Source organism: Sciurus carolinensis, chromosome 1, assembly GCF_902686445.1.
Source record: "Sciurus carolinensis chromosome 1, mSciCar1.2, whole genome shotgun sequence".
NCBI classification, from domain to species: domain Eukaryota; kingdom Metazoa; phylum Chordata; class Mammalia; order Rodentia; family Sciuridae; genus Sciurus; species Sciurus carolinensis.
Window position 1 is genome coordinate 5,374,035 of NC_062213.1, and position 12,035 is coordinate 5,386,069.

At 43.9% G+C, this 12,035-nt stretch overlaps 1 protein-coding gene across 2 annotated transcripts in view; it reads left to right on the forward strand.

Moving 5' to 3' along the window:
* Positions 1-12,035, forward strand: part of Fam135b (family with sequence similarity 135 member B) — a 303,172-nt gene that overhangs the window by 105,659 nt on the left and 185,478 nt on the right. For both annotated transcript variants that reach the window (XM_047556813.1, XM_047556820.1), the window contains exon 2: positions 7,159-7,254. In XM_047556813.1, coding sequence (XP_047412769.1) covers positions 7,178-7,254 — 77 coding nt within the window. In that variant the 5' untranslated portion in view covers positions 7,159-7,177. The remainder of the gene's footprint in view (positions 1-7,158; positions 7,255-12,035) is intronic.

The window sequence follows — 12,035 nt, forward strand, 5'->3', positions numbered from 1 at the left end:
CTCAGGTGTGGCCTTGCGAGCTCTGCCTGAACTAGGGCCAGGCGGGGACCAGGGCTCCAGGAGGGAGGAACTACCCAGGGCAGGATTGCTGACTGCAGGTAGACAGAGGTCGTGAGGGCCTGCTGAGGGGATCTGCCTTACCTTCTGGACAGGGACATGGGCATCAATGACCCTGGGCCTGGTATACAGAGGCCTCCTCACTCAGAAGTCAGCCTCCCAGGGAAGCCCTGCTAGGCCCAAGAGAGGGAGGCCACTCCCTCCCTCTCTGCCCCCAGAGTCCCGTCCTGGAAGTCCCAGGATCACCTTGGTTCAGCAGTTATTTTAGTCAGTTTTTGGGTCATCGCTGTGACCAGAAGACCTGACAAGAACTATTTTAGAGGAAGTACGTTTCTTTGGTGTTCATGGTTTCAGAAATTGACTCCTTTTTTCTGGGCACAAGGTACAGCAGAACATCATATGGGAGTTTGTGGAGGAAAGAGAGAGAGAGAGAGAGAAAGAGAGAAATAGAGTGCTCTGCTCACCAGGGACACAATATAAGGGACCTATCTTCTCCAGCCACACCTTACCTGCCTCCCTTACCTGTGAGTTAGTCCCTATCAGGGGATTAATCCACTGACTAGGTTATGCCTCCCATAATCTGACCATCCATCCCTGAAGGTTCTTGCACGGTCTCACACATGAGCTTTTGGGATACCTCATGTGCAAACCGTAGCAGTCATTGAGTCTCTCCAGGGCAAGGTCTGTTTGCTTTTAAGGTCTTCCATGAACATGGGAGATCTTTCCATCTTATAAGGACTTCTTCAATTTCTTTGTTTAGTGTTCTGTAGTTTTCATTGTAGAGTTCTTTTACCTCTTTTGTTAGATTGATTCCCAAGGGCATTTTTTTTTTTCAGGCTATTGTGAATGGGATAGTTTTCCTAATTTCTCTTTCGGTTGATTCATCATTGGCATAGAGGCATGCAAATGATTTTTGGGTGTTATATTTATATCCTGCTATTTTCCTGAATTCATTTATGAGTTCTGAAGTTTTATGATGGAGTTTTTTGGGTCTTTTAAGTATAGGATCATGTTGTCAGCAAATAGGGATAGTTTGAACTCTTTTTTTCCTATTCATATCCATTTAATTTCATCTGTATAATTTCTCTGATTAGTTTCAAGGACTATATTGAATAGAAATAGTGAGAAAGAGCATCATGTCTTGTTCCAGTTTTTAGAGCAAATACTATCAATATTTCCCCATTTAGAATGATGTCAGCCTTGAGTTTAATGTATATAGCTTTTGCAATGTTGAGGTGTGTTCCTACTATCACTAGTTTTTCCAGTGTTTTGAACATGAATGGGTGCTCTATTTTGTCAAATGATTTTTCTGCATCTATTGAGATAATCATGTGATTCCTTTCTTTAAGTCTATTGATGTGATAAATCACATTTATTGATTTCCACATGTTGAACCAACTTGTATCCCTGGGATGAAATCCACTTGATCATGGTACATTATCATTTAATATATTTTTGTAAGTGGTTTGCCAGTATTTTATTAAGAATTTTTGCATCTAAGTTCATCAGGGATATTGGTCTGAAGTTTTCTTTCCTTGATGTGTCTTTTATGATATCTGGGTGACACTGGTGATAGAAAAAAAAATTTTTTTTCAACCATGAAATTTTTTTTTTTTAAATTGGGACTCAGAGGAGAAGAAACTTTAAAGGTCTCAGAATATTCTAAGTTCAGAGATCAAAGAAAGGGGTGAGCTTCATTAGGGTTTGTGGAGATTATTAGGGAGGAAATAGAATCAGAAGACCTCGTTGCTTTTTTTCCATCCTTTTCTATTTCATGGGGTAATTTGAGGATGATTGATGTTGGTTCTTCTTTGAAGATCTGTTAAACCTCAGCTAAGAAACCTGGCCTTCTTTGTTTGTTGGATTTTGATGGTGTCTTCAATTTCATTGCTTGAAATTGATTAGCTTAAATTTTCTATGTCCTCATTCAACTTGGGTAGGTCATATATCTCTAGAAATTGGTTGATATTTTCAAGATTTGCTATTTTTTTTTGAGTATGTGTTTTCAAAATAGTCTTTGAAATTGAGGAAGACCTTAGAAGATGTAAAGATCTCTCCCCTGTTCTTTGAAAGGCAGAATTAATATTGTCAAAATAATCATACTACCAAAAGATTTAATATAATTTCTATTAAAACTCCAATATGTTCTTCAGATAAATAGAAAAAGGAGTAATGATATTCATTTGCAATAATAAGAGGCCCCAATTAGCCAAAGCAATCCTTAGCAAGAAAAGTGAAGCAAGAGGCATCACAATACCAGAACTTAAAGTATACAACGGAGCTAGAGTAACAATAACAGCACAATGTTGGCATAAAAACAGGCATGAAGACCAATGGAACAGAATAGAAGACACAGAGACAAATCCACATAAATAGAGTTCTCTCATACTAGACAAAGGTGCCGTAAACATACACTGGAGAAAAGATAGTCACTTCACATAACTCAGAAAACTGGAAATCCATATGTAGCAGAATGAAATTGAACACCTATCTCACACACTTCACAAAACTCAACTCAAAGTGGATCAAGGACCTAGGTCTTAGACCAGAGACCCTGTACCTACTAGAAGAAAATGCAAGTCCAACTCCTCCTGTTGGCTTAGGAACCGACTTCCTCAACAGGACTCCTAAAGTAAAAGATGTAAAATCAAGAACCAATAAATGGGATGGTATCAAATGAAAATGCTTCTTCAAGCAAAGGAAACAATAACATGAAGAGAGAGATAACAGAATAGGAGAAAGTTTTTGCCACCTGCACCTCAGAGCATTAATCTCTGATATGTAAAGAACTCAAAATCTTAACACTAAAATAACAAATAACTCAATCAATAAATGGGCAAAGGAACTAACAGACTCTTCACAAAAGAAGAAATAAGAGTCATTAAATGTATGAAAAAATATTTAACATCACTATGAATTAGAGGAATGCACTTTAAAACTACACTGAGATCTCATCTCACTCTAGTCAGAATGGCGATTACCAAGAATAAAAGCAACATTACATATTGGTGAGGACGTGGGGAAAACGGCACACTGATACATTGCTGGTGGAACTGCAGATTGGTGCACCCACTCTGGAAAGCAGTATGGAGATTCCTCAAAAAACTAGGAATAGAACCACCGTTTGACCCACCTATTCCACTCCTCGGTTTATAACGAAAGGACTAAAAATCAACTACGGTGATGCAGCCACATCAATGTTTATAGCAACTCAGCTCACAAGCTATGAAACCACACTAGATGCCCTTCCACAGATAAATGGATAAAGAAAATGTGATTATACACACAGACACCACACACACACACACACACACGCACACACAATAGACTACTACTCAGCCATATAATGAAGGATTTGATGACTTTTGCTGGTAAACGAATGGATCTGGAGATTATCATACTATGTGAGATAAGCCAATCCCAAAAAACCAGAGGCCAAATGTTCTTTCTGATATGTAGATGCTAACACACAACCCAGAGGGGGATAGAAGTTCACTGATTAGAAAAAAGGGGAATGAAGAAAAGGGATGGGGGACAGAAAGAGGCAGGACAGTGGGATGAATCAGATACAACTTTCCTGTGTAGTATATGAATATGCCACAGTGAATCTCCACATCATGTACAACCCTAAGAACAGAATCCTAACAGAAAGAGACATTATTCCATGTAAATATTATATGCTAAAATATACTCTTTTGTCATGTATATCTAGAAAGTAAAGAAAAAAATAAAGTCCTCTGTAAGCACAGAGGCTGGATGTGTGGTTTTCAGCAAATGCAGGTTTCAAGTGGAACATCTGGGAATCATACCACATGAGGTAGAACAACTGTGATCACCAGAGTGGGGTGGCTCTGGGTGTGGCAGGAAGTTGGTGCAGAGGTGTCTGTGGTGTGTGAGGTGTGTGTGTATGGTGTCTGTGTGCGTGTTGTGGGTTGGTTGTGTGGGTTGTGGGTGCTGTGTAAGGGCTTGCTGGGTGTGAGTCAAGGTGTGTGTGTGTTGGGTGTATGCTGGGCGTGTGTCCTGGACATCTTTTGTTCATGCAATGAATGTTGTGTGTTGCATGTCTCCATTATCGGTACCCAATGTGCGTATCTGTGTTTGGTAGTACTGGGTGTGTGGTATGTGCCTGAGTGCAAGCTTGTTTGTGTTAGGTCAATGTGTCAGATGTCTTCTATGCTTGTTCTGCAATGTGCCAGATGCTATTTTATGTATGTCATATACTTTGCCTCAACCATGAAGATGGCCTTATGGGTGAGGTGCTCTTGATGGTCCCCGTTGTTGATGAGGAGACTGAGGAACAAGGGTTTAAATGAGGAACTGTGGTTACGTAGCTCACAAGGAGCTTGGTCAACTGAGGTCTGATCCATCCCAAAACCCTAGTCTCTGAGCCACTAGTTCTCAAGTCCATATTTTCCCTGGAATCCCTGAGGACTTTTAAAATCCAGAACCCTGAGCCCATCCCTGGCAATTTCTGATTCTACAGGGCTGGAGTGAGACTCAAGATTTTTGTTTTCTTAACCAAGTGATGCAGATGCTGCCAGTCTGAGGGCCACACCTGGAAACCACTGCTCTAGGTATTCTCTCTAAAGCAGGCCAAGGCCAAGGAAAGCCCTGCTGGATTATTGGACACACACGGCGCCATGTGTGGGTTCCAGAAAAACCAGTGGGGAGTTCTAAAACTGATATTTTATTTTCTTTATTTTTAATTTTTACAGACTGCATTTTGATTCACCATCATCCATTTGCCTGCAAATGCCATAATTCTATTCTTCTTTATGGCTGAATAATATTCCATTGTGTGTATATACCACAGTTTCTTCATCCATTCCTCTGTTGAGGGACGTCTAGGTTGGTTCCATATTTTAGCTATTGTGAATTGAGCTGCTATAATGATGTGGCTGCGTTATTGTAGTATGCTGATTTTAAGTCCTTTGGGTATAAACCGAGGAGTAGGATAATAAAACTGATACTTTAAATGGAAGCTCATCTTCCTCATTGAGTGATGGGTGCTTGAATCTAGCAAATCAAGTTGTTGGAAAGGAAAAGGCAGCTTTCTGCCAGGAAACTGTGTGATTATGTTACAGAACCCTGTCCTATGAGCAGTTCTGAGCAAGAGGATGGTAGGTTGCAGTTTCTGAGGACAGAACAAGACACTGTGTGGTATTCTGCAGGCATTGGATATGTTTTTTCCTATATGTTTATTCCCCAGAACAGACTGTCTCAGTCATTCTGCCTCTGTGGTTTGGAGCTGGAAAACCAAGGTCACTGGGCTCCCCAGTCCCACTCTTCCACTGGGCAGAGTCTGTGCTCTGTGGCTCGAGTCAATCCTGCCTGCCTCGGGGTTGGAGGGCTGGGTAGAGTGGTGTGCGCGCGCCCTGGTGGAGCGTGGCGCGTGGAGGCCGGCCGCGTGTGCTGTCCCTGCTCCCCTTCAGCCCTTCTCTGTGTGTTCTCCTATCCGGATCAGAGAGCAGCACAGAGACTGGCATGCTGGAGAGCTGACAGTGACCAGCAAGGAGTCGGTTCTGTGAGGACTGAGGCTGAGAGGGGGGATGAGGAAGTGGGGGACAAGGGGACTTTTTGAAAGCAGTAGGGAAGTGAGGCTGAGCGGCTTGTTTGCCGGCCCTGCCATCTGGCTAGGGTTGGGATCCAGTGGTGCTGGTGACCTGGAATGGCCTGGCTTCAGGCAGCACATGGCCATCCCACAGGTTTCCAGCACGTTGTACACCAGGACTCCAGGTTTGCCAGGTGGGAATTCCTGTTGCAAAATGTAGAGGAGTCGTCCCCAGAATCTGCTGTTTTCAGTTGCTGTGCATCATCAGAACCGTCCTGGGGGGACCGTTGGCAGAGCTGGGAGCGGAGTGCAGGCTGAGTTCATCCCCCATGCTGTTATTCCTGGGAACTGGCCTCACAAGGCCCTGCTCAGTGCAGCGAAGCAGGCTCCGAACCACAGTGATGGTCTGATCCTTGAAGCGCGTTGGGGCAGAACGAAGCAGGCTTTGGAAGGAGACCCCGGCTCTACTTTCTAGCAGGGAAGTCTGCGTGTTCCTACTCCTTCCCTCCCACTCCGCCACTACCCCAGAGGTGCTGCCAGCCATAACAGCAGGAAGCCAGGACCATTGCAAGAAATCGCCTCCTGTCCTCTTGGCAATCCTAATGGGTCACTGGCACTGCCCCCTGGGTGACAAACTGAGGCTTGGGAAAGAGGTGAATTGAAGTGTGACTGCAAGTCAGAACCTTCCGATCATTTTTATCTGCAGAATGAGGCAAGGATCTTTGTCAAAAAATTCTTTCTAGAAAACATCAGATAACATGTATCAAATACTGTATGCAGCACCAAGAATAAAGGGGCACTTATTAAATTCAATTTCTTTTGCTGCTTTCAAATCCCTGGCTGATTTCATGTGCCCAGGAAACCCAGCCTGTCTGAGCCTCCTTCTGAGTTTGTCTCTCATCCCAGACTTGGACTCTTAATTTCACTCCTGCCCAACTTTCCCACTCAACTCTCTTGTCTCCTGGCTGGAAAAATGAGCAACCCCTAGAGTTGGGTTCAGCATCTACGGAAACAGCACCGGCTTGCTCTCTTCCCACGCTCGTAGAACACACTTTTGTCCTAGCCACTCCCTCCACCTGCATTTACAGTGTTTATTGATCATTTTGAATGGCAGCTGCTCTATTCTGAGTGTGCACCCTACGTCAGGGACCCTGAGGTGCTCAGTGTGGAGTGTCTACCTCAGCTTCCCATGGTTCATCCAAGTTGTAGGCTAGTGCCATGTTGCAGATGGACACAACGGGGCAGAGAAGTGAAGTGACTTGCTTACGGTCACACCGCTAGAGACAGAGCAGGGAGTGGAGACCTGACAGGAAAGGGTGGTGGGCCCGCCTGGCTTTGGAGCGAGGACACCTGGGTCTGAGTTGTGGACCCTCCAGGTGTGAGCTGCTTGACGTGAGTCAGGCCACTTCATTTCTCTGTGCTGTCTCTTGTAAGAGGGACCCCAGGTCGTGACCCACTGAACTGCAGCTTGGCTTCCGAATGCGACTGTCGGGTTCTCCGTGTGGGACTGATGTCATTTCAAGTTACTGATTTCTCTCTCTGTTTTCCAGGTAATGAACCAAAAAGATCATGTCTGAAGTTCAAGGAACGGTTGAGTTTTCTGTAGAGCTACATAAATTCTATAATGTGGATCTCTTTCAGAGAGGGTGAGTATGCTCCACGATCCCTGTGAGTCTGCGTGTGTGTGTATGTGTGAGTGTGTGTACATCTTTTCTGGCAGGGGGTAGAAAGGGAAGGTTATATACTGGGGATTAATAAGAAAAGAATTTTCATTATTTTTCCTACCTAGTGAAAAATTCAAACTCTTTGTACATCTGAAAATAAATTATGTGCTGACCAATTCTAGAAAATGCTGATGTATCTCCCTTTCCTGCATTCCCTTCTCCCTCCCCTCTTTTCCTCTTTAGATATGTAAATTTTAAAGAAAAGCGACTCATTGGGGAGGGAAGCTTGCTTGTGTAGCTCTGATAAATGTGTCTGTGCGTTTACTACTTTCTGGGCCATCTCCCCAAAACTACATATTGTAAAATCTTTCTCAAAAAAACCTGAGACTTGTTGTATTTAAAAATGTCCCTTTAAAAATGTAATGAACATATAGTTGCTTTCATTTTGGGAGGACATGGTCTGAATATGACATTTTACATGCTTGACCTATGAGAGTTCTCATGATAGACTTCCCTCTCAGGATCATGAAATGGTTACTGTGTTGGTCAGCTTTTCACCATTGTGTCAAAATACCTGAGGAAAACAACTTAGAGAGAAGAAAGGTTCATTTTGCTTCCTGTTTTCAGTCCATGGTAAACTGGCTGCATTCCTGGGCCTGTGGTGAGGCAGAGCACCATGGCAGAGAGGCGTGGTAGAGTGTGGTTCCTCATGGTGACCAGGAAGCAGAGGGAGAAGGGGCTGGAGAAGAGAAACACCCTTCCAGGGCATGTCCCCAGGGATTTATTTCCTCCAACTACCCCCACCTCCCGCAGTCCAACAATCCATTCAATTATGAACCCATCAGTGGATTAACCCACCCATGAGGTTAGAAGCCTCAGGATACAATTGCTTCCCCAAAGTCACACCTCTGAACATTGTTGCCTTTGGGACAAAACCTTCAACACATGAACCTCTGGGGTGTGTTCCAGACCCAAACCATGACTGTTTCAGAGAGCCATCCACACAAACCAGGACTGTGTGCATTCACATTGGCTACAACTGACTTTCCCCGTGTCAGTGACAAAAAAATCAAATTCAATAAAACCTGAATTTGTGAAGTGCCCATGTGAACAGCAGAGGAGAGTTTAAAACAAGGGCTATCCATCCATTTGCCTTTGCTGCATCGAAACCCTGTAAACTTAGGAGCCGGAAACAGCAACTCTATCTCCTGGTTTTCAGGGCAAGCAGTTTGGATTGAGCTTGGAGGGGTGGGTTTGCTGAATTGGACCAGGCTGGGTACATCTCAGCTGGGCTCCTACACAGGACTGGGGCCCTGGGCTGAGGGGCTACTGGTTCTCCTCCTCCAGCAGGCCAGCTTGGGCCTGGTTCCAAGACCCAGAGTGGAGGAAACACAAACTCTTTTTTCTATGAAAATTCGTACACATTTATGGGGTACAGTGTGATATTTCAGTACGTGTGTACAGTGTGTAATGGTCAGACCAGGGTGGCTGAGATTTATCTCGCTTCGAGCACTTACCACTTCTTTTTGTTGGGAATACTCAAAATCCTCTCCTCTAGCTATTTTGAAATATAGACTTTGTGGTTGTCAGTTTTCCCACATTATCGTTATCGTCTCGTTTTAAAATTGTTCCTTCTAGCTGACTGCATCCCTTGACCTCTTGGCTGTCTTCTCTCTCTTCTTGCTCCCCACAACTCTTCCTAGGCTCTGACAAACATGACTCTATTGTCTATTTCTCTGAGATCGACTTGTTATCTTCCATATATAAGTAAGAGTATGTGGAACTTGTCTTTCTGTCCCTGGTTTATTTTACTTACGATGTTTTCAAGGTTCATCCATGCTGTCACTGATTATGGGATTTCATTATTTCCATGGCCACATAATATTTCTGTGTGTGTGTGTGTGTGTGTGTGTGTGTGTGTGTGTGTGTGGTGTGTATAACTGCTTTCTTTCTCTATCCATTTTTTTCATCTATGGACATTGTGGACATCAGTTGATTCCATAGTTGGCTATTGTGAATAGTGTCTCTTTGGCATACTGATTTCCTTTTCTTTGGCTACATACACAGTAGTGGAATTGCTGGATGTGATAGTTCTATTTCAAGTTTTCTGAAGAACATCTACAGTCTTTTCATAAGGCTGCTCTAATTTACGATACTACGAACAATGCATGAGAGTTCCCCTTTGTATTAGCTATATCTCATTGCTGTCTAATTGCATTTCCCTGATGATTAGTGATGTTGAGTAATTCTTCATATGTTTGTTGGCCATTTGTATGTTTTCTTTTGAGAAATATTTATTTAGATAATTTGCCCATCTTGTTGGAATTTGCCTTGGAATTTGCATACAGTTGTTTTTCACAAATTCTACTGGCTACAGAAAGTCAAAGGCCAGTACAGATTCAGAGTGGAGAAAGAGACACCTTCCCTTGAGAAAAGAGGAAGAACCCATGCTCACTTCTAAGATCTATCACCAATGCCAGACTCTAGTTTCAAAATGACAGTTCTGAAATTTGTGCCTTCTGTGTGCCGGGGTCACTTCTTATGGAAGGGTGAAATTCAGGGGTTTGGGAAGGTGACGTGAACCAGGCAGTGCCAGGGGTGGGCAGTGCTTCTGGGTCCGGCTCCCTGTTCCTGGGAAGGAGGCCCAGAAGGCATGCTGGCGTGGCCCGGGAGCTGGGCTTTGGCGAGGTAGAGCTCTGTGCCTCCTGGAAGCACCACATTTGGTCAGAAGTTACATGCAATAGAGATAAGAGCCCCGAACTGGGTCCAAGACTCCAAAGCCGGGCTCTGCTCCTGCCTCTGTGTTGTGGCCCGTGGGCACTTTACTTTGCACCTCAGGTTCCACACTTATGAGGGAGGGAAGGAAGCAGCTTTGACGATGTGTGTCATCCTGGTGTTGGACATTTTCTATTCATTATCTCCTGGCTCTTTGTAACCAACCATTGAAGTAAGAAGTACAGCGTTCATTTCTGACAGGCTACTTGGGATCAAGGAGTTGAGCAACCCAGAGCCTTAACATAGCCGGTGGAGAGGGGCTGAAGCTAAGCCTCTCTCACTCCAAATCTTGAACTGTTTTCTATTACTTAAGGTTGCTCTTCAAAATGGGCAGCATTCTCTCCAGGTTACACAGGATAGCCATCAGGAAATGGAAAGGAAATATTAGCACTTTTACTTGCAATTTTTTAAGCCAAGAAGAAGAAAGAAATTCAGCTTCACTAATAAACAGAATTCAGATTGGAAACCTTGCTTTGTTCATCGGTGAGACAGTCATAGGTCCCTTCCTATAACTCAGGGCTTAAGAACAAAGCGGGCATCCACAGCCCGGCCAGCTGAGCCCACCCTCACGTGGTAGTTTGTGAACAGCCCATGGTATGAATCCATAAAGAGTTTTCTACCTCTAACTACAAAAAGCTTCTCAGAGCTCTGAGAGGATTGGGAGCTGATGGTGATATTGATGAGGGAGGAATGATACACACCAGGAAATGACAGAATGGCACTGATCCTACTCTGTGTGAAAGCCCCTGGATCCACACTGAGGTTAAAAATGACGAGCTAACCAGCTCCAACACCAAGTGGGTTGAGAGGTCTGCAGTTCTTTACTCTTTGATACACAGGTTTGTGAGTATCATGCCCCGCACAACACTGCCTAGCTGTGTGCTGGGCCTTAGGCATTGACAGGCCTGTGTGAAAGACTCTCTGTTAGTAAAACATTTCAAATGACGCGTCTGAGATGCCCGTGGACCCCGGTGAAGTTTCCATGGAGTGCAAACTGAGTATGGGCATCAGGACTTTTCAGCAAGTCTTGATAGTCTCCTCTTTCTAAAGCTGTGTGTTTGGGGGGAGCAGCTAGTTTAGCTGTGCTCACTGATGAAGGGTAATATTAAATTATGCTAAACTAGAGCCAGGGCTTGCAATCACTGTAATATGTATTTTTTAATAAGAAGAAAAAAGTGAGGTGTTTTCATAGTATATAAAAACTCTATTTTTAAATAATAGGTTACTATATTCTTATCCTCTAAAAGACCTTTTCTATGTTTGATGCATGTTGAATATAGTATATATGGATGCTCATGATTTATGAATAAATGTAGAGATATTGGGATGTCATGCTCAAGATCTTATTCCTCCTAAGTATGCATGTCATTAAGAGTCAGAGACTAAAAACAGAAGGGAGACCAGCAGAGTAGAGGAAGGAGACCAGGGGAGGCAGAAGGGGAGGAGAGGGGCACTGGGAAAGATCTTGACCAAACCCTGTTGTCATATCATGTGCTTGTATGAACGTGCCATAATGCATCCCACCTTTATGCAGAGTTGTAGTGTACTGATCACAATGTGGGAGATATTCCTATGACCTCATAACCAAGCCCTCCAAGTAAAAAAATAAATAAATAAAAAATAAAGAACAGTTGGAGACTCCTCACGCCGCAGATCAGGAAGACTTGCACCAGCCCCCAACTCTCAGTGCCAGCCTTCCTTGGTTCCCAGGAGTGGGCACATTTGGACACATGTTCCAGGTGTGGATAAGAGGGAGATCATATGATTAAACATGGCTGAGGTAGGCTTCATAGCAGCTGCTTCCAGGGAGGTGGCATGAGCTCTAGTATCTGCAACACTTATCAGGAGGAAGACCTCAAAGTAAGTAGTCACCAGCCCTCTGGACCCTGCCTGCAGGGAGCTATGCCCAGGCCAGGTGCAAGGCTACCATGATCCACATCTGTCAAGTAGTTCCACCAGGCACGATCCCTGATGGCTCAGAGCTAAAG